Genomic DNA, 22,965 nt, shown 5'->3' with positions numbered 1-22,965 from the left:
AGAACGTTATCGTACGCCGGTGTGGACGCTAATAGGCTATTTATCCTTCTTGGTGTGAACGGGCCTTTCATGTCCCACAAGAAATTCCACTGGGATGGACAATTTGTTGAATTTGTCAAAACCGGAAAACTCCCACCATTTCTCGCAGGAGTTGTTTTGTTGTCTTAGGACACTGATGTCCATTTTAGGAAATGTTGCACAAGTGTTCCTCATATTAACCATTGGTTAAACAGCGATCTGTGGTGTTCTGTCTATTATTAGAACACACCACAAGTTTGATGATATGTCTGGACCAACAAAAGTCTCGGTCTTCTCATGCATATTAATGAGATGTCTCTGAGAATACAATCGCTTAAGCCTCTCCCATGCCCTTTAAGATGCTCATGCATGTCGAACTAGGATTCAACACAAGGATCCGATTGTGGGAATCAATCAAAACTGCTTTGGACTCTAAAAATGAGCTTTAATTTCAGTTGCACTGGAATCAATGGATCCGTATGGAATTAGTGAGCGGCTACCCCAACAAGTAATAGATTGAGATTTGCTTATGATCAGCCTTATATAATACAAGTGTTAGTTCACATTTGTGTAAATCAGGGAAAGCACATTGTGCACGTCTGGCTCACAGGCAACAGGCTGTGCTTGAGTTCCCATTGCTGTCTGCTGAAGCAGTTACCATGGGAACACCCATTTTTCCCCTAGTATTGAGGGAGCATTGAAGTGTTGTTTTGGAGTATTTGTAATGCAGGTCTTGCACAGTTTAGCATTTAGTTTCTGTTCATCTTTAGGTGTTAAAACTTGGGCTTTAGCTATTTATCGCCTTTGAGGTCTTTATTGTAGCCTACTTGAATACTTAATTATTGGATGGATACTTGTTTTATTTGACTATTTTACTAATTCGTTTAATTTTTAAGTCATATGTAATACTATGATAATCTGAGTTTAAAGTTTAGAGACCATCAAAACAGATTTTAATTTTATATTGAGTTTATTAAAATTAAATTATACAATATTTGGTATGTTTATGGAGGATGAAGCACATGACTTGGCAGTTAACACATTTATTATTCTTGGGAAAATCTTTTTACACAAGAATATATTCCTGAAAACACTTCCAAACGTTTACCTTTTTCACATTCTGAGAAATTCTCATTCTTATTGTTAAAATGAATGAAGAAAATTAGTGCCTTAATCTTATGTACTTTGATAGAGGATCTTAAACTTGATGAGAACCCCTAGTTTTCTTTTCTCTTTATTTATTATTTACTTGAATGAATTATTTATTTATTTACTTATTATTTATATTTTCTTTATCTTATGCTATGATGCTTGTTTTCTGTCTGATTAAGATCAATGTCTGTTGTCTGTTTATATTGTTCAATAAAGTTTTGAAGAAAAAGAAAAAGAAAAGATCTTTGACCAAAGTCTCTACTAAAAGCGTGTGCCTAACTTTATGATAAATGAGTGACACCTGGCGGTTTTGTGATGTAAAAATGCATTATCAATAATCTGCCATGAACAGAAACACTCCAGCTGACCTGACTATGTACTAACATAAGTAATCAAAGCAGTTTCATAAATTAATATTCCGTTTTGTCTTTTTAAATATTATCTCTGATCAATACATTCACACAAAGAAGAAACCTTTTAATTGGAAAACGTAATATACAGTGCTATGCATAAGTGAATACACCCATGCTAAAGTTGACTAAAAAGAGGAATAAAAAATCATCTTTTGGAAATTGAACTCAATGCCTTAATTTAAAAAATTAGGAAAAATCCAACCTTTAAGGACACCAATTTTCTTTGTGAATGAATAATGTATCGTAAATAAATAAATGTTCTTCCTTAAAATACATGGTGCATAAGTGAGTACACCCCTATGTTAAATTCCCATAGAGGCAGGCAGATTTTTATTTGTAAGTACTTTTTTATATATTTTTTTAGGATACTATGCATGCTGATAAAGTTCCCTTGGCCTTTGGAATTAAAATAGCCCCACATCATCACATAGCCTTCACCATACCTAGAGATTGGCATGGTTTTATTTCAGTTAGCCTAAAAGCTAGTTTGATTTGCATTGAGAGATGATCTTATGGAAAGTACCCCATGCCAATCTCTAGGTATGGTGAAGGCTATGTGATGATGTGGGGCTATTTTAATTCCAAAGGCCAAGGGAACTTTATCAGCATGCATAGTATCCTAAAAAAATATATAAAAAAGTACTTACAAATAAAAATCTGCCTGCCTCTATGGGAATTTAACATAGGGGTGTACTCACTTATGCACCATGTATTTTCAAAATATGATTTTTTATTCCTCTTTTTAGTCAACTTTAGCATGGGTGTATTCACTTATGCATTGCACTGTATATATATATATATATATATATATATAATTTTTTGTTTAACCATATACACAACTTTCAGCAGTTGATGTTGACAGTTTTCAAACTGACAGAAGTCTTTCACTGTTTCACAATATTAAGAAATAAATTTATTTAAATTCACACAACATCTCAATTAACATACATTTACAGTATGCAACCTTAACTATATAATAATTTATATTCTTAATATTAATACAAAAAACTATTATGGGTATATCTGAACATTTTAAAAACTGATGGAAAAAATGAAATAGGGCATTAAATAAATTACTCAACTTTTCATGAAAAGAGAAAATAATTGATGATATTGTTAGAAGGATAATATTTAATATATCGTTAGAATGTTAGAAGGATATTTGTAACATTCATAAATAAATAACAACAATGATATTATAAGATATGCTCAACTTCTGCATATGAAAACAATAATAATAATTCTTATAAAATATTCAGTCTGTTATATTCTGAAATTTAGTTTTATTTCTAATCATTTTATTTCACAATTTTTAAAAACTGGTTGGATAGATTAAAAAGCAAATAAATAAATAAATAAATGAAAGAATAATTTATCATTGTTAGAAGGGCAATATTCATTAGCCTATACTAGCATATTATCAGAAGGATATTTCTAACATAAATAAATAAATAAACCTCAACCTCAAATGTATGAATATTTCTAACATGGATGTATAAATGGTTTGACTATTTAAATATATAATCAAAGATGAATGAATGAATGGATTAAAACACATAACACAAGATAAACATTACAATGAGTATATATTTATTTAAGAAAATCTGTGGGGTTTGTTCAATACCAGTTCCACCGACCGGGTCAGTGACATGACGCGCGCGACGTCGGCGCGATGACTTTCCGCTGTCTTGCGTCCAGACGCTCGTGAAGCCGCAGTGCTGCTCAACGGCTAACCGGAGACGCTTCGCTGAAACATGCTCCCGTTATCCATCAAAGATGACGAGTACAAGCCTGCCAAATTCAACTTGTTCGTCAAGTTATCGGGCTGGTTCAGGTAACGACGCTTAAATGTATAATAATTCATTGAGTTTCACTCACAGCTGTCGGTTTTGTGTGGCTAATGCAGTTAGCATGCTAGTTAGCTCGCGAAACTGTATTAAAAACGTGTCTGTAAAACATTATTTAGACTAATTCCTTTACAAAATATATAGAGTGAATAAATACATCCTGAAAAGTTAAATGAACTGTTATGACAAGGAAGCAGACAGCTTCAGGTTATCGTTCAGTCAGACAGATGTTAGCAAAGCGAAGTTAACATTTAACAAAATGTGTAATGTCTCTCAATTTACTTTATTACATTTGTTAAGATATATTCCACAACAAAACACGTCTATTAAGAGTGTGTTTGGACCCCATGTCATTTTCCCCAGAGCATTTCATTTGAATAAACTTCAGTCGTGTGTTTGTTAGCTGTGGGTTTACAGCCAGTCTGTCTGGTAAGTCCGCTTTTTGAAAATGAATCAGTCATGAACCTCCCTCTCTATTTTTGTCTTTGTGTTCTTCCCCAGATCAATTCTTGCCGATAAAACCTCTCGCAATCTGTTTTTCTTCCTGTGTTTGAACCTGTCCTTCGCGTTCGTGGAGCTGAGTTACGGCATATGGAGTAACAGGTAACGTTTACTGGAGGGGGCCAAACACAAGGATATGCCACGTAGGTCTAATGTGGGATGAGCTAGTGTGCTTTTGTTTTGGGCCTTTACGTGTGTTAGGAATGGAGTTTCTCCCATGATCTGTTATCATAGTCATCTTTGAAGTGAGATTGATTGATGGCTGATCGAAGTTAATAAAATACAGGATGTGACTCAAAACCTATTGAGGTGTTTATGTCTAGACGGCATATGTGAGCATATAAGTATGTTTGAATGTTTAACAATGCCTTTAATGCCCAAAAATGCTTTTTAGTGAAGCAGATCTGGCTTGGTTTTGAGAAACGGCTGTAATATTCCAGATATACCAAATATGGGGAAGGTGGCATTAACCATTTGTATGCCATTGTATATTAATCACAGCATATATTCCCATTTATACACCATACATACTTTTATTGAGGTTGCAACATTGTTGGTTTAGAGTTTAGACTATATATATATATATATATATATATATATATATATATATATATATATATATATATATATATAAATATATAATGTTTATTAGTAAATTGTGCACACTAACAGCAATTTGCAATGACAAAGTTAACAGAAGTTTTTTGTTTTCAGTTTTTATGTGGAATTATTGTTTTATGTTTGTTTTGTTATTGTTGTAGTTTAATATAATAATTTATTTAATACACTGATAATATTATGCAAATTACACAATCCCATGAATGGGAGTGCAGACAGTGAAGCTTTATTATTATTATTATCATTATTTGATGAAGAATAATAATAATAATAATAACAAAAATTATAATAATTATATGTAATTATTGTAATAATTGATTATCTTTACTATATTCATCATAATAACAATACTATTATTATAATTATTATTGTTAATTATAATAATTTATTTATACACTGATAATATGCAAATTATAATAATTCTATTCTAATAATTTTTTATCATCAATTATTATGCTTATTATTTGACTGAACACTGTCAGCAATTTGCAATGACAAAGTTAGTAGAAGTTTTTTTTTCCCAGTTGACGTGAATATTTTGGTTTTTGTTTACATTTTATTGTTGTTGTTTAATATAATTTATTTAATACACTGATAGCATTATGCAAATTAATGACACAAATCCTACAAATGGAAGTGCAGATAGTGAAGTATTATTATTATTATTATGTCAATAATAATAATAATATTTTTTAATAATTTTATGTACAAATGATTACTTATTTACGGAAGCCCTGAACCGCAAGGTGAGAAAAAAAAAAAGAAAACTTATCTCGTTATTTCGACTTAATAAGTCGTTATTTCGACATAATATCTCGTTATTTCGACTTAATAAGTCGTTATTTCGACATAATATCTCGTTATTTCGACTTAATAAGTCGTTATTTCGACATAATATCTCGTTATTTCGACATAATATCTCGTTATTTCGACATAATAAGTCGTTATTTCGACATAATATCTCGTTATTTCGACATAATATCTCGTTATTACGACATAATAAGTCGTTATTTCGACATAATATCTCGTTATTTCGACATAATATCTCGTTATTTCGACATAAATATCTCGTTATTTCGACATAATATGTCGTTATTTCGACATAAATATCTCGTTATTTCGACATAATAAGGGGACATTCTAATATGCATTAAGCTACATTTAGCGTTCTTATAATGAGTTTCTATGGGAGGAAAATGCTTAACGTCAAATTAAACGCTTTGCGTTCATATTCTGGACTTATCTGATTTTTGTAGTAGCCTATACTTTATTATGATTTTAGTAGCCTATCATATTGATTAATAAATGCACGCACAATTATCCGTGAACTTGATAAATGTTGCAGATATGTTTTAGGCTACTATCCACAAACAAATTGCTTTCAATTATGTGTGCAAAATTCAGAATTCAACGAATGCAGTGCAACAACAACAATAATAGTTAAATTAATATTAGTATTAATAATAATAATAATAATAATAATAGTCGCAGTAGTGCTAGGCTAAGGCAGTGCAAGCCAAGTCAAGTAAAACAGAGTTTTTTTGCGTTCATAGTCTGGACTTATATGATTTTTTTGTAGTATACTTTATTATGATTTTAGTATCATATTGATTAAGAAATGCACGCACAATTATCCTTGAACTTGATAAATGTTGCAGATATTTTAGGCTACCCATAAACAAATTGCTTTCAAATGTGCAAAATTCAGAATTCAACGAATGTGCAGCAATTTGTACAAATAGAGACATTTTTGTGTATAAAAGACATTTTTGTTTTATTTTGTATTAGTGATTATAATTTGCGCGTCCATTTATTGACGTCTGAGTCGATCTCATTTGAGTGTATTCGGCAATTTGCTTAACGTGGAATTAAACGCGTATATTCTGAGCTCATCAGATTTTGTTGTACATATACTTTATTAGTATGATTATTTACTGTGTTTGGTCTGTTAGTAAATATGTTAAGGTTTGTATTCATTTCGATATGCCACTAGAGGGCAGAATAAGACCGGGAATTATAGAATGCATTGTAGTTATGTTGACCTACTGTTTTCATAACACTGGATATTCTACTAATTTATACTTTTCTAAAACGTTGCATATTAATGGCAATTAACTTTGGCAATTACACTAATAATAATAAAAATGATAACAGCCGCAGTAGTGGTATAAGGCAGTGCAAGCCAAGTCAAGTAAAACATAGTTTCTGATCTGGCCAATAATGACCAAGCATGAAGCAAAATAGGCTATCTGCGATTGAGTTGTGTAAAGTTAACAAATAAACCAAATCTAGATAAACTATAAAGCTGGCTGAAAGAGCAATACTGACAACAAAACTAGCACAAAACTATGTGTAGGCTAATTGCCAAATGTTAAACAGTTTGAGAATTCATGAGTAGGCCTACGGTTTATAAACTGAGCGGACGGGATGGGTACTTTTCAATCAACATCTCTACATTCATAATCTGGACACCTGTTGGGTACACACTGCGCAGTGTAACGAAATATTGTCTCTGCTAGTGTCTCAAGGACACTTCTCTTCACTTCAAAATCTTTTGTTTATTTGTGATAATCTTAGCACTTTATTATTATTGTCTAACCTGTATTATGACTGATATTTGACGAATTGCCTTGTTCCTTTTTTTGTAAGTTTTGGACAAAAGCGTCATCTAAATATGTAGCCTAAAATGTTATTATTAATATTTGAGTTTATAACTATAAATGAGTTAACTTAAGACAGTAATATGTTTATCATAAAATAGTTTATGAATGCTATATTTGTAAGCAAAAATTATGCAAAAAATGTAGGCCTATTTTATCCAAAAATGTAAAAGCGTTTATAAAAATAAAGCATTGATAAATCATATTATTAAATTATATTAAGACAAACATATTACTCTATTACTAAGTGAACTCATTTATAGTTATAAACTCTAATAATAATAATAATAATTATTATTATTATTATTATTACATTTTAGTCTACATAGAAGACGCTTTTGTCCAAAACGTACAAAAAAGGAACAAAGCAATTCGTCAAATATCATAATACAGGTTAGACAATAATAATAAAGTCCTAAGATTATAACAAATAACCACAAGATTTTGACGCACATCATTCATATTAAATCGTCTATTCCAACATATTCCACCATTATTGTGGAGCGCACACTGCATGATAAGTCCAGAATTCCACGTTGATAGGAAGATGCAAGTGATCTCGCGGCATGGAGGCGCCGGCGAGATCACTTGCATCTTCCTATCAACAGTGGAATTCTGGACTTATCTGATTTTTATAGTAGGCCTAGGCCTATTCTATATTACGATTTTAGTATCATATTGATTAATAAATGCACGCACAATTATCCGTGAACTTGATAAGTCCAGAATATGAACGCAAAGCGTTTAATTTGACGTTAAGCATTTTCCTCCCATAGAAACTCATTATAAGAACGCTAAATGTAGCTTAATGCATATTAGAATGTCCCCTTATTATGTCGAAATAACGAGATATTTATGTCGAAATAACGACATATTATGTCGAAATAACGAGATATTTATGTCGAAATAACGAGATATTATGTCGAAATAACGAGATATTATGTCGAAATAACGACTTATTATGTCGAAATAACGAGATATTATGTCGAAATAACGACTTATTATGTCGAAATAACGACTTATTAAGTCGAAATAACGAGATATTATGTCGAAATAACGACTTATTATGTCGAAATAACGACTTATTAAGTCGAAATAACGAGATATTATGTCGAAATAACGACTTATTAAGTCGAAATAACGAGATATTATGTCGAAATAACGACTTATTAAGTCGAAATAACGAGATATTATGTCGAAATAACGACTTATTAAGTCGAAATAACGAGATATTATGTCGAAATAACGACTTATTAAGTCGAAATAACGAGATAAGTTATTTTTATTTTTTTTTCTCACCTTGCGGTTCAGGGCTTCCGTACTTATTATAATCTGTCATTTGAAATTATTATGTAAATGGGAGTGCTTTAATCATTATATTAATAATACTTTTTTATGTAGTTTTTTTTATAATAATTTAAAGTCTGTCATTTGAGTCATTTATCTGTCTTTTTTTTTTTTTACATTTTTATTCACTGAAATTATTTATCCATTTAATTGCACAGTTTGACCCACTTGCAACCAACAATACTTGACACCCAAATCTCTGTCAGTATGAACATATCTTTGTCTTCAAATGAAAGAGTGAATAATGTCTAACAAAAGGCCTTACGTGACTCTGACCTCAATAAGGGGTGGGATGCAGTTCTCAGCTTTCATGATTATTAAACATTTCCCTTTTTGTGTTGCTTTGATTCTCAGTTTAGGTTTGATATCCGATTCCTTTCACATGTTCTTCGACTGCACGGCTCTCCTGGCAGGCCTTGCAGCATCAGTCATCTCACGGTGGAGGTCCAACGACTCCTTCTCATACGGGTGAGGGACCACTTCACAACTTAAAACAACTTTTGTGCTGTAGTACCAATGACACAAGTTTCCTATGAAGGATATACTTCTGCTTGCGTGGTGTTGACAGGAAACGCCTGTCTTTGGTTGCATCACTGCATTCTATTGCAAGCCCATTTGATTATTTTTGTAGGTATGTCAGAGCAGAAGTTCTCGCGGGTTTCGTGAACGGCCTTTTCCTCATCTTTACCGCCTTCTTTATCTTCTCAGAAGGCGTAGAGGTACGTACGATTATAAGATTACAGTTGATTCACTTGCCAAGTGACGCTGATCCAGTCAAATCTGTTTATGAATGATGCCATCTCGTCTTCCCACCAGAGGGCGCTGGAACCCCCTGATGTACACCATGAACGCTTGCTCCCAGTGTCCATAGCAGGGCTGTTGGTGAATCTTGTAGGAATATTCGTTTTTCAGCATGGAGGACATGGACATTCACACGATGGTGAAGGTAAGCATCTTGTAGCTATTAGGTGAAACAGGTCAGAGTCGTCAACACACGTGCTTCTTCATAGATGTGTCATCTTGTTTACAATTTTAAGGTCATGGCCACAGTCATTCTCTGTTTAATGGGAGTGCGGGACATGGACACAGTCATGGAGACCACGGCCACAGTCATGAGTCCAAACATGGACATGATCATGGGCATTCACATGGAGGACATGGCCATTCGCATGACGATCCCCACTGCCACGGTAAGACCTCAAGTCACCTCACTGATTTGATGTGTTATTTGGTGTCCTCATGCTGTGTCAAATTTTAGAAGCTGTTTTGATCGTGATGGTGTCTGGTATAGCATGATTCATTTCTAATCTGTCTGTGTCCTCAGATGACCAATCACACACACCGGGGAAAGGCGCCAGCAAGCAGATATTACAAGGTATGTTTTTTTTTTTAATGTATGTTTAGTCACCTCCAGATGGCGCTAGAGATCTCTTGTTTAACGATAATCAGCATGCTTTTAGCAAGGTACCTGATATGAAAATATTTACAACCACATTTATCAGGTCTAGACAGCTTTTTCCTGTTTTATAGGCGGTCCATATTTTGAATTCTTAGTAGATGAGGTTCTGTAGTCATAACAGTTCAGAAAATTATGCATCTTCATTTAAACAAGGAAAACACTTGAAATGAGTGGTCTACATAAGATGTGACTGGATGATGGACTTTTATGTGTGATGAAGTGACACCTCTGACCATCCCAACCTCTGACCTTTGACTTGGACTCTAACCTGGTTAACACTGACACTAGAGCAAGTGCGGTACACTGTCGCTTTAAATCCCTTTGTCCGAGCTTGTGTGGGAAAGAGCAGAGCAGAGAAAGTAGTTTGTCCCCTTCACCCTGGCACACACAGAGAGAGAATGGATCCTTTGGGAGGCCTGCTCGAGGGAGAAAGAACGGGGCACAGAAGGGAGGACCATGTAGAGAAGGGGGAGGGAGGGAGAGGAGGTGACAGTGCAAAAGGTTACGCTGCCTCCATCCCAGCCGTGGATCCTCTTCTCCACTCACAGTGATGAATTGCAAGTAGATTGTACCAACCTTCCATCCTGAAGCTCGTCATGTCTAATTTGGCTATGTTTGGATTGGAATAGCATTCTAGTGTACTACTCTTATCTTTTACACAGAGCTTAGTATGCTAATTTTCTCAATGCGTAGAATACTTAGATGTACTGTGTTTGCCAAAATGTGCAGTATGCAATATAATGCACTGCACAGACTACTGTTCCCCAAAATGCAATGCCAATGGTTGACATTTTCACACAATTATCATCATTATTAAATTGGATTTCAATTTAGAATAATATAAATACAATTATTAATATTATTAATTTCCCAAAATGTTATTTGGGAAAAATATAATGAAATATATTAATTCCATTTATTATTATTATTATTATTAGTAGTAGTAGTATTAGTATCATTATGAGATGAAAATATTAGTTATTGATATTATTTTACAAAAGACAAATGTTTTCATTAATAATAAAAAAATATATATTTTAATAATAAGAAAAGTAATTTGACAAATTTGTTTTAATTCCATTATTAATATTATTATTAAATTAAAACAGTTGTATTACTATTATTATTATTTTACAAAAATAGATGATATTATTATTATTATTATTATTATTAAGGAAATTAATATATTTACAATAATAAAGAGTGATATGTTTTATCAAGTGTTTTTATTTAAAAAAAGTTTTTCCATGTTTAATGAATAATAGAATAGTAGTGTGTATGTGTATAAATATATATATATATACAGTGGGTACGGAAAGTATTCATACCCCCGGTAAATAAGATCAAAAATGGCTGTAAAAAATAAATCTTTCATTCAAAAAATTGGCAAAAATCTAACCTTTCATTAAAGTAAAATAATTCAAAATGGGGGGTAAATCACATTATGAAATAAATGTTTTTCTCCAAAACACGTTGGCCACAATTATTTATACCCCTAGAATGTTTTATGAATAAAATATCTCTGAAGTATATTCCCATTAATATTTACCTTTTTTTAGCACACCAGGGTGACTAGGAACATGAAATTGTCCAGCCATGACTTCTTGTTTCACAGGAGTTTAAATATGAGGAAACACAAAGGCCAAATTCCCTGAATCATCCATCACAATGAGTAAAACCAAATAATACAGTTCTGATTTGCAGCAAAAGATTGTTGAACTTCACAAAATAGAAAGTGGCTGTAAGAAAATAGCTAAATAATTGAAAATACCCATTTTGACCATCAGGGCAATAATTAAGAAGTTATAATCAAGTAAAAATGTTACAAATCTGCCAGGAAGAGGACGTGTGTCTATATCAGTGGTTCTCAATTCCAGTCCTCGGGACCCACTGCTCTGCACACTTTGTATGTCTCCCTTATTTAACACACCTGAACCAGATCATCAGCTCATTAGGAGAGACTCCATGAACTGAACTGAGTGTGTCAGATAAGAGAGACATACAAAATGTGCAGAGCAGTGGGTCACGAGGACTGGAATTGAGAACCACTGGTCTATATTGTCTTAATGGATGGTGAGGAGGAAAGTTTGAGTGGCCAAAGACTCTTCAAGGATCAAAGATGGAGAATTGCAGAGATTACTTGAGTCTTGGGGTCAGAAAGCCTATAAAAAAAAAATCAAACAACCCCTACATCCCCACATGTTGTTTGGGAGGGTTTCAAGAAAAATGCTCCTCGCTCATCCAAGAACACACTCCAGCATATTCTGTGGTCAGACACGACTGGAACTTCAAACAACACAGGGTTCTGTGGTCAGATGAAACTAAAAAAAGAGCTTTTTGGCAGCAAACACGCTAGATGGGTTTGGTGCACACAAGGATAAAAAGTACCCCATGTGTACAATTTAATATACCACTGGATCTTTAATGTTGTGGGCCTATTTTTCTGCTGGAGGTCCTGGACTTCTTATTCAGATACATGGCATCTTGGACTCTATCAAATATCAACGGATAAAAAAAATCCAAACCGGGCGGCTTCTGCTAGAAATCTTATAATGGGCCGTGGTCGGATCTTCCATCAGGACAACGATCCAAAACAAACAACAAAATCACAAAATCAACACAAAAATGTGTTTCGGAGCACAAAAAGCATCTGCCATGAGCGTCCCAGTTCCCTGACCTGTTGAGTGGAGTGAACTGAAGAGAAGAAGCACCAACATGGATCTGGGAATCTGAAGGATCTGGAGAGATTCTGTATGGAGGAATGATCTCTGATCTCTTGTCAGGTGTTCTCCAAACTCATCAGGCATTATAGAAGAAAACTCAGATCTGTTATCTTGGCAAAAGGAGATTGCAAAAAGGTATTTACTAAAAGGGTATGAATAATTGTGGCCAACGTCTTTTGGAGAAAAACATTTATTTCATGATGTGATTTCACCCCCAATTTGAATTCTTTTACTTCAATGAAAGGTATACATATATACACCAAAATAAACACTTTCAGGTCATTTTCTTTTTCATTTGTCTACTGTTCCCATTACTATTTTATTGTCTTAATTGTTGGCAGTATATACTGCATATAATTTGGTAAGCTAGTATTCTATTCAAAACACAGCCTGTTTATAAGGATGCGGTGAGCTCCAGCATTCTTGATATTTTTCTAGTATTTGCTTTGACCGCATTTGGACGGGGTCTTCACTTATTAGGGAGTTTGCTCCAATACTGCGGTCATGCTTTCTGCAAAACTGAGAGTAACCGCAAGTATGTCATCTCATTCTGGGGAAAGGAAAGGACTTAGTGAACTGTCTCATGGCGTGCCATCACACCACAGTCCACAACTATTCTCCAGTGTCAAGACAGGACAGCCAGTACAGACCTTTGAGTTTAGGAAAAGTTGACTAACTCACTTCAAGGATTTAGCGGAGTATTGTATGTTTTGATATATTCTGGAGATTTTGTCAGGGAGGACAGTCTTACAGGTTGGCTATTCATTCTAGGATGTTCTCGATTACCTGTTTGTGAAATTACATCATCAGTTTGAGGGTTACCACTAGACATGGTATCCCAGACAGCAAGTTCTGTCCACAGTCGTTATGTTTTGAATATGGGTGCTAGCAAATGTTGTATCCTCATCTCAGACTCAACATTTACTCAATATTAGTGATTTTTAAGTGAAAACCATGACCTTTCATGTAGACAAAAACCGCACTGCACTTATTTTTATATTATTTTTAATATAATTTGTTATACATATATTAAAGATTTAGTTATAATATTAATATTACATATATTAATACTACTTTGAGATGTAGTAAAATATATTTTGAATATTTTTGTATATATTTATATACACTACCATTCAAAAGTTTGAGGCCAGTATTAGGGATGCACAATATATTGGCCACCATAATCGGTCTCGGCCTATATTTAAATTTTTTATTTTAGCGTTATATATGTATATATATTATATATATATATATATATATATATATATATATATATATATATATATATATATATATATATATATATATATACATATGTGTGTTATCGGCATTGAAATATAGAGAATTATCAGCTATTGATATCGGCTAAAATGTTCATATCTGTGCATCCATAGTCAAAATAAATATATGTAAAGAAATTCACCTTCATTCAGCAAGGATGCATGAAATTAATCAAAAGTGGCAGTAAAGACATATATAATGCTACAAAAGATAAAAAAAAAAAAAAATGCTGTATAAGAATAAAGCAAATGATCAACATTGATAATAATGATAAGAAATGTTTATTGTGCTCAAAATCTGCATATTAGAATGATTTCTAAAGGATCATGTGACTGAAGACTTCAGCTTTGCATCACAGGAATAAATAACATTTCAAAATGTACTGAATTAGAAAACAGTTATTGTAAATTGTAACAATATTTTACATTATTACAGTTTTTTCTGTATTTTTGATCAAATAAATGCAACCTTGGTGAGCATAATTTTTATGCAAAAACATCTTAACCCCAAATTTTGAATGGTAATGTGTATTTTTTTTTAGGTTTTGGAACAACTAACATTTACATTTATTTGTTTAGCAGACGCTTTTATCCAAAGCGACTCACAAAATGCTAATTTTCTTCATTGCAGGAGTTTTTCTTCACATTGTTGCGGACACATTGGGCAGTGTCGGAGTCATCATATCAGCCATCCTAATGCAGAAATACGACCTGATGATCGCAGACCCAATCTGCTCCATGCTCATCGCACTTCTCATAGGAGTGAGGTGAGTACGCACATTGACCTCTCTCGACTCTGTTCAAGACATCCTCCACCCTCAACCCCACCCAGAAACCCTCAACAGCACCCAACACAGATCATACAAAAGCCACTTCACAGTGCCCTTCACCAAGAGCCCTGTGGAGCCGTTGGCACTCCAGCCGGGTGAATTACAGGATACACGCTCGGAGGGTGGAGCTCAGAGCACTTTCTCAACATGTGGCAAAGCCAGAAAACCCAGGACTGGAGCCTCTCATGTGGCATTTTTCAAACAACTCCAGTTGAGCAGGGAAAAATGCATGCTTGTCTAGCATTCTTGTGCCTTTGTTCGCTTTTTAAACCTACCAAATCTACCATTCCTCCTCCATAATCTTGGAAAAAGCGTCAGATAGTTTTATGGTGATGAATAGGCTTTATTTTTTCTGTGTGATGTAGGTAAATGTGCTTTACGGCTGTGTAAATTTGAGCAGGAGCTGCTGTGTGTGTGTGCCCCATGTTTAAATTGCAGATGGCCTGCGGTTACTGTGCTTCAGTGAAATACCACCGTTCCGATGGAGAACGCGTAAACCCCTTTTTGCAAAATGCACAAGTCTTTCCCGTATATTCATCTCGTCTCTCCAACCCCCCTCTTCCTCGCTCTTGTCTGTGTTTGAGGCTTTTCTTCTCCCTCTCTGGAATGTGGTGGCGATCTGTGAATGTTACTGCAACAAAGGCATCTTTTAAGATGGATTTTTCCTTCTCTTTGTTTCTCAAAGAGGGGAGGTTTATGTCAGAGACCCCAGCTTAGACATTTTTTCCTCTCTGTTCTTGAGTTTTCCATGCATTTGCAGAGTGGCAAATACTGAGAATTGAGAGCAAGGCTAAGAGTATGGCAGCTTTCCCACATTGCACCTGCGTGACGGCGTCTCGGTCTCATTCAGGTGCAATCTGGAGGCGGATCTGGTATGGCACACACACAAAGGTATCACATGAAAATGAAAAGCCCTTCATTTCCAGAGCACACAATTAAAATTGTTGCAAACTAGAACAGAGCTTAGCCTCCATCTCATGAAGCTCTAGACGTCTCGTTCCTGTGGTCCATATGTAGACATTGTCTTTTGACGCTAACAGATTTTGATATGGCTAAACCTGTATTGGTTTTCTCAGACCTCAGATTAAGAAAAAGTCCTGGCTGTGTTCACAATTGAATACTAGCATAACTGTGGAACAGTACGTCAAATTGCTTTATTATGGCATTTCAAGCTACATTCTAAATCACATGACCCAAATTAAAACTTTATTTTGTATTTTTAATCAAATTTTATGTCAAATTGGTCAAAGAATGAGTTAAAAGAAGTTATATTGAGGAAGTAATAACTTCTGATTGGAAGGCCATGTCAAACACATTGCATTGTGGGATACTGTAGTATACCTGTTTTCGTCAAAACAATTTTGGACCCCATTGACTTTTTTTGAAGTATTTTATGTTGTGTTCCACTTAAAGTTGTGGGATAAAACACCCTTTTTGCCAAATGTAGAAGGTCAAGGGTACTTGTGAAATTTGCATACTATATACTGCTGAAATAGTTGTATTCTAGTATGCTATTCTGAAAACAGCCCAAGAAAAGTGATGCATTATCCAGAACTAGGCTTAATGTGTTTGGGGAAACCGGCCTGTTGCGTATATAGATTTATTAAACACATGATACCAGCATGAAAGATTTGGACCAAAGCACAAATTCATCTGCAACTCTAGACTCTCTTATGCGTTTGAACTCCATGTCTGTGTACGTCTGGCACCGCAGAATCATTTATTGTTCGAGTCTTGTGAGAGATAACCCATAATTGGCCGCGTGAAATGTCTGTGGTTCTTCGTTTGATCGTTAAGATGGACTATGCTTTGTTTGGATAGCGTTTTTCCCATGCACCCCACATTGCGAGATTGATATTCTCAGTAGAGTGCCTTATTTTGATCCAGCCATCTCGCTCACATTCAGATGTTTGCCCTTTCACTAGGGTGAATGACTTCTCCTTCATCAGCCGCACCTGAGGCGTGACCCATGTGCGCGGGACTCTCCGCAAAAGACCCCCCGCTGTACGCGAACCAGGGCGCGTTTAGCTAAGGCCGCTCTGGGTGCGGTAGCCTTGCTTTAGGGGGATATCTGGGGAGCTGTCTTGGTACCCTGTGATTAGTAAGAGGGAGTGGAGGAGTCCTGCTGCTGTGACGTACAGCAGTCCCCCACCACCAAAGTCTTCCAAAGACCACTAATCGCTTTGGGTCGCAGCCTAAAGCCCAAGAAATGGGCGCGTAGGGAATGTTAACAGTAATTAACATTTGTTCTGGGTGTACTAAGCTGGGCCTTTGAGGATGGATTCGTTTGTCTCTCCAAAGCTGCTTTTGTTTCATGTTACTGTGTTATTCTTTGATTTACTGTATTTCTTCACATAATGTGCTTTAGCACTGTGCTGGCTGCATAACTAGCTACTTTACACCGTACTGGTTTTCAGAATTATAATTCATGGTGTTAAATTGGTGGGGAAAAAGCCACATATACATGCAGCGTCATTCACTTTATTTTAGCTCAGCTCTGCATATTAAAATAATGAACGTTCACTGTTAACTTGATTTCTTTTTAATTTCATATTAACTGGTAAGTTCTAGCTCTTAAAGAGCATATTTAAAAACAATTATTTGATTATTGTTGCATAACATTTCATTAAAATACATGCAAAAAATGCATGATTTATATGTAATTTAATAAAGAAATGTTATGCAATAATTTAAATATATTAAATATGCATACAGTATATATTTATTAGGCTAATAAATCTAATATATTATTTAATATATAATCACTTATTTAGCTATATTTATTTATTTTATTTATATTTATTTTGTATTTTATAAATAAAATATTTAATTTAATTTTAATTCTTTTTACAGTCTTAATTTTTTTAGGTGAAATGAGACAGACGATTCATCCAGGTTTACTTAAATTGTCTTGTATATTCAGATTGGACCCCTTTTTACAATCAGCTTTGTGGCAAGAGAACAAATTTTAGTGTTAGTAATCATTTATAGTAAAGTATTGGCGGAGTTGGTCAGATGTTCAAATGTCTGTAGACACTCATACTACAAAAATATGCCCTTGAATCCAGACATACGTTTTTTATGTTCAAGGCCTAATAGCTATGTGACCATAACTTGTGTGCAGTAGGTTCCTAGCAGTAAATGACTGCTTCAGCTTTTTATGGTAGAATCCCAAGAACTTCTTTCCCTAGAAATGAAAAAAGTTTGTTTCCTTTTCCATATAAATCTCAAGTTAAAAGTACCTGCTCTAATTCCCACTGTGCCGATTCAGACGCAGACTTCACTAAGGTCACATCATTCCTGCGGTGGTTCTGGTGTCATAAATGCTTCTGCGCTCCAATTAGGGACTAGGTTGTCTGGGCGTGATAGCCAATAATTTCTGTGCGGTTTAGAAGTGCTTGTGTTTTACTGTGACTCCAAGCTGGTTTCCAAAAAGCTCATAGGTGATTACATTCGTCCGTGCAGAAATAATTTATCCTGATTGTCACCCTGACCTAGGTGGTGACATTTTGTCTATGTCACTGGCCAGCTTGCCCTTGACACTCGCACGTAATTGTATTTTGGCTGGCTGAGTCACTAATGTAACTGCATTACAGGGTTTTTCGGACAGGTTAGCGATCACGCACCAGTGAACGGTGAGTGCCTCTGTTTCAATGAACAGGAAGGTGTGGAACAATAGTATGATGTCAGAGGTCTGAGGTACCCTCATCCAGTACTTTCCTGTTTTCATTTTGTTTTCTAAAAGAGGGACAAACAGACCAGTTACTGAGAGGAATGCACAGTGGCCAGTTTTATGATGACCTGTCACAGTACATGTCGATGGGAAACATATGGTCATATGTTGCAGTGGAATAGGTAACAGACAATAGAAAATCCTTCAGGAAGTTGGCATGTTCTGTGATGTGACATGCTATACTTCCATGTAACACTATTTTAAACAGCATTTATTCTTAATTCTTCTTTATTTATTTATAAATGCAGCTTTTATAACCTAATTTTAATTGAGTGTACATGGAATAGTAGTATATAAAATTGCGTATATAATGTATTAAAACAAAAATTATATATATGCGGTCAGTCTACTAGTAGACTTGATTCATTTTACTTTACAGGTGTACTCAAGCTGATAGATCCGAAGAAGGACGAGACAGACCAATCAGGCTCTGGTGTCATGTTCCTATATGGCTTTTATATAGATTACAAGTTTGTTCGATTGCTTGGTAAACCACAGTCGTTTTAAGTGAAGTATTAACAAAAATGTTTGCATGCGTTGCAATTTAACAAGTGCATTTAACGCATTACCTAATGTTACTTGACCACAAAGAGTCCTGAGTAGTCAGTAAAGCTATAGATTGGTCTGGAGCGCAGTGTAATATTACTCATCTGTGCTCTCAAAGTAGGGCAGTGAAAGTCTGTAGCACCTGACAGGAACATTTCAGCCGAGTCAAGACATGACTATTGTGAAATCGTAGCCTTGGGAGTAATATGATTGCAGTTTGTAATAATTTATCAAAACAATGTTGGGGCAAAATACTTTTAAGGCTGACATTGTTGCTGTTTTTGACTTTTTTTTAAGAAGGTCAAATGTTGTGAAATGCTTCTTTGTTGATTGCCACATTTGCGTTTCAGTTTTGTGAAGGTCTAAGAGAGACAACGATCAGCTTCTCCACTTTTTGGCGTGTCCCAAACTGAGGCTGGGGTTTCAGGGAGGAGTTCAGGAGAACGTGGGGGTGATCGAGTAGATTAGGGACCGGTGAAGAAGTCCAAACCAAGGAACCCTCTAATGGTTCCCAGATGGAGCAGTGGTCAGGCCTTGAAGGTTTGAAAGAGGACTGATGGCTTTATAAGATGCTGGCCTAGCCAAGACCTAGCTTTGATGGGGCAGAAACGGCTGACTGGTTAGGAGAGAAATAGTCTTAGTCCTTTCCTAACCAGTCATCCGTTTCTGCCAAGTGATTCTTCTGCAGAATGAATGGGTTTGGATGTCTATCCTAGTGTGCTCAGGGTTGCTTGCCGGCTCACGCGCACTACATCTGTTGGAATGACATCAGCACAGCTCTCTGCTACTCCACCCCAACTATAAGATGGGCAAGTTTATGTTGGACCATGTTTAGCATGCTCTGAAAAAATCATGACAAACAAGAACTCTTTTCATTAGGATTATGACAGAATTTCCTCTCCCCAGTTTTATAACAAGATGTGTCAAGCTGTAAAATCACAAACCAAATCATACCCAATGACGTCTTTACGTGTGGCGTCCCTTCCTGTTGCCAGAGTTTGCCTTGTGCTTGGCGCCTTTAGTTAATTTCTGATAGAACGGCGACTTATTTCTCACTTTCCTCTTTCCCACAGTGTGGTTCCTCTGCTCAGGGAGTCCATAGGGATCTTGATGCAACGGACGCCTCCTTCTCTGGACCATGCCCTTCCTGAATGCTACCAAAGGGTGAGTCGTTTCCATCTCCTGGATCCTGTTCTTCATATTTGCCTACTTGGTTATCAGCTGGGATTGTAGCCAAGTTGTCCCAAAAATTAAGCTAACCAAGTAGCCACATTTGAAGATTGAGGAACTTGACACCTTATTGAGGGTCTGATCTTTAAACTTCATCTCGCTGCAAAATGGTGATGCCAGGTTGTCCTTAAACATTTCCAGATAACCAACACATTTGGCCTTAACACCTTAATGCCAGAACCTCCTCAATTTGTCCCGTTGCCAGATTGCAAAAAAACGGAGGTTGCATTTGCTAACCAGTAATGTTCTTTGCAGGTCCAGCAGCTTCAGGGGGTCTATAACCTTCAAGAACCTCACTTCTGGACCCTTTGCACAGACGTCTACATCGGTACACTCAAACTCCTTGTGGCGCCCGATGCAGATTCTAGATGGCTTCTCAGCCAAACGCACAACATTTTCACACAGGTGGGGACTGTTGGAAAATACGGCTTTGACAAAGTCATCTCGCTCATTAAAGGTCATTTCAAAGTTTCCATTACATGATCTTTTCCGCCCTGTGCCCAGGTTGGCGTCAGACAACTGTATGTTCAGATTGAGGTGGCTGCCATGTAGGAGTCGGCCAAATTTCTCCTGATCTTTGGGAGTCCCGGGACCAAAGACCTTCTGTGCTGCTGTGGGGAAGTTCTCCACCTCAACCCATCTCTTTGGGTTTCTGTCGCTCCACCTCCATCTTGGATCAAGATGGAGCTGGTGCAGTCCAGCAGTCTGACTCCACTCTTGCCAGAAAACGACAACTGACCAGCTACAACAATCTGATGTTTGGGAGGGAAGAAAGAACTTGCAACATTTTTGCACCCTCTTGGTCATTTGAAGTTTGTTTTTTGAAGTTCCCCATTGCTTTTTACTTTTATGATCCCACCAAACTGTTTCTTTTCCTCATAATTGTCGCCCTTTTCCATGATCAGAATGGGGTTTTAATTATTGGTGGTATGAATGTGGAGTTCAGTGGACATTTGTAAAAAAACAAAAAAAATAGCAGTATGTGATTCATTGACTCTTTTTGTACATCGCCTGCTTTATGTTTCAGTTGCACAGTTGTAAGTAAAGAGGTGCAGAAATTGTTTGCTAATGCCATTATGTAAACATAAACAGATTTGCCTGCAATTTCTTAAGTGCCTTTTTAAAAACGATCATGGACAATCGCTTGGACCGTGTTTGATGGTCAACATGAATGCGATGAAAACTGGATCTTTATGAATTTGAGTTGTCTACAATTAAAACATTCCTTTGCATTTGGCTTTGCTGTTTAATGCATGGTGTAAAGTTTGTATGAAAAAGTTTCTAAAACCTCATATCAACAGAACGACAAGGAAGCAGCTGTTTTCAAACATAAATCTGATGAACGACTTGAATGGAAATCGTTAATTTCCTATTTCACTTTTTTTCTTTATGCACAAAGAAGGTACAAGCATCAGAAGCCAACTTCAACATATTTGCAGTAAAATGTCAGAGGCTATTACTGTTTATTTCCTTTCAAGTAATAGGTGGAAACAGTTAATCAAGATCGTTTAGTCCTGTCTGGACACACAGACCTTTTCCAGTTTAAAAGGGCTTGATTTCCTTCAGTGAATTTCTCATATAAATAAACCTTTTACCTCGTGTTTTCAGCTGTAATTATAAATCTAAGCAAAACAAAAAAACTATTCTGTTCTGCAGTAGGTTGAAGAAAGAACATATGAAAATGTTTGGTTGCTTTTGAATGGTCCAATTATGTATTTTGAGGTTATGAGTTTCAGGACAATATCACATTAAAGTGTCAAACCAATTGTTAAACCTTATTTTTACCAAGCTATTCAAATTGCACCAACATGTTCGATTTATCTTTATATATATATATAAAATTACTTTAATGTTAGGTAAAATATTCATGAACCACAATATTGTTCACAGATGGGTTGAATGCAGTGTTTTCAACCCTACCACTGAAAGGATATAAAGACAATTTCACACTGAAATTTCACTTCTCCTTTGTAAGAATAAACCATGTTTCTTTGAGAAACACACAGGATATTCTTGAGGGTGTTATCACAGAACCAGTTTCAACCAGTTACTTCTTAAAATAATGTTGACTGGAAATATAAAACTGTTCTTAAAAAAAAAAAAAAAAAAAACCGAACGACAAAATAGGCCTACACCATGACGCCGCAAGTTCTTAAAAACAATCAAATATACAGCGGGGGAAATAAGTATTGAACACGTCATCATTTTTCTCAGTAAATATATTTCCAAAGGTGCTATTGACATGAAATTTTCACCAGATGTTGGTAACAACCCAAGTAAGCCATACAAAGAAACAAACAAAAATAAGTTCAGAAATTAAGTTATGTGTAATAATGTGAAATGACACAGGGGAAAAGTATTGAACACATGAAGAAAGGGAGGCGCAAAAAGGCATGGAAAGCCAAGACAACTGCTGAAAACTTGCAGTAATTAAAAAGCAATCCAGCCCCGTCAGTGGAAATTAATAACAGCTGGTTCAGTCCCAAATGATGGCCTACAAAAAGGTCTCATTGCCAAGGTGTCACACAAGACACATCTCATGATGGGTAAAAGCAAAGAGCTGTCTCAAGACCTTTCGCAACCTAATTGTTGCAAAACATAATGATGG

The 22,965-nt window shown here is 35.5% G+C and overlaps 1 protein-coding gene across 1 annotated transcript; it reads left to right on the top strand.

The window, feature by feature from the left end:
* Positions 1–3,158: 3,158 nt before the first annotated feature.
* slc30a7 (solute carrier family 30 member 7) lies at positions 3,159–21,589 on the top strand. The gene is made up of 11 exons (XM_084416272.1): positions 3,159–3,417; positions 3,932–4,033; positions 8,911–9,024; positions 9,188–9,275; positions 9,373–9,502; positions 9,594–9,746; positions 9,881–9,931; positions 14,650–14,785; positions 20,201–20,291; positions 20,613–20,762; positions 20,862–21,589. The coding sequence occupies exons 1-11, from the start codon at positions 3,338–3,340 to the stop codon at positions 20,907–20,909; spliced, it is 1,143 nt and encodes a 380-aa protein (XP_084272398.1). The 5' UTR covers positions 3,159–3,337; the 3' UTR covers positions 20,910–21,589.
* Positions 21,590–22,965: the final 1,376 nt, after the last annotated feature.

Source organism: Rutilus rutilus (genome assembly GCF_951802725.1).
Source record: "Rutilus rutilus genome assembly, chromosome: 8".
In the NCBI taxonomy this organism is placed as follows: Eukaryota; Metazoa; Chordata; class Actinopteri; order Cypriniformes; family Leuciscidae; genus Rutilus; species Rutilus rutilus.
This window is presented reverse-complemented; position numbering and strand designations above follow the sequence as displayed.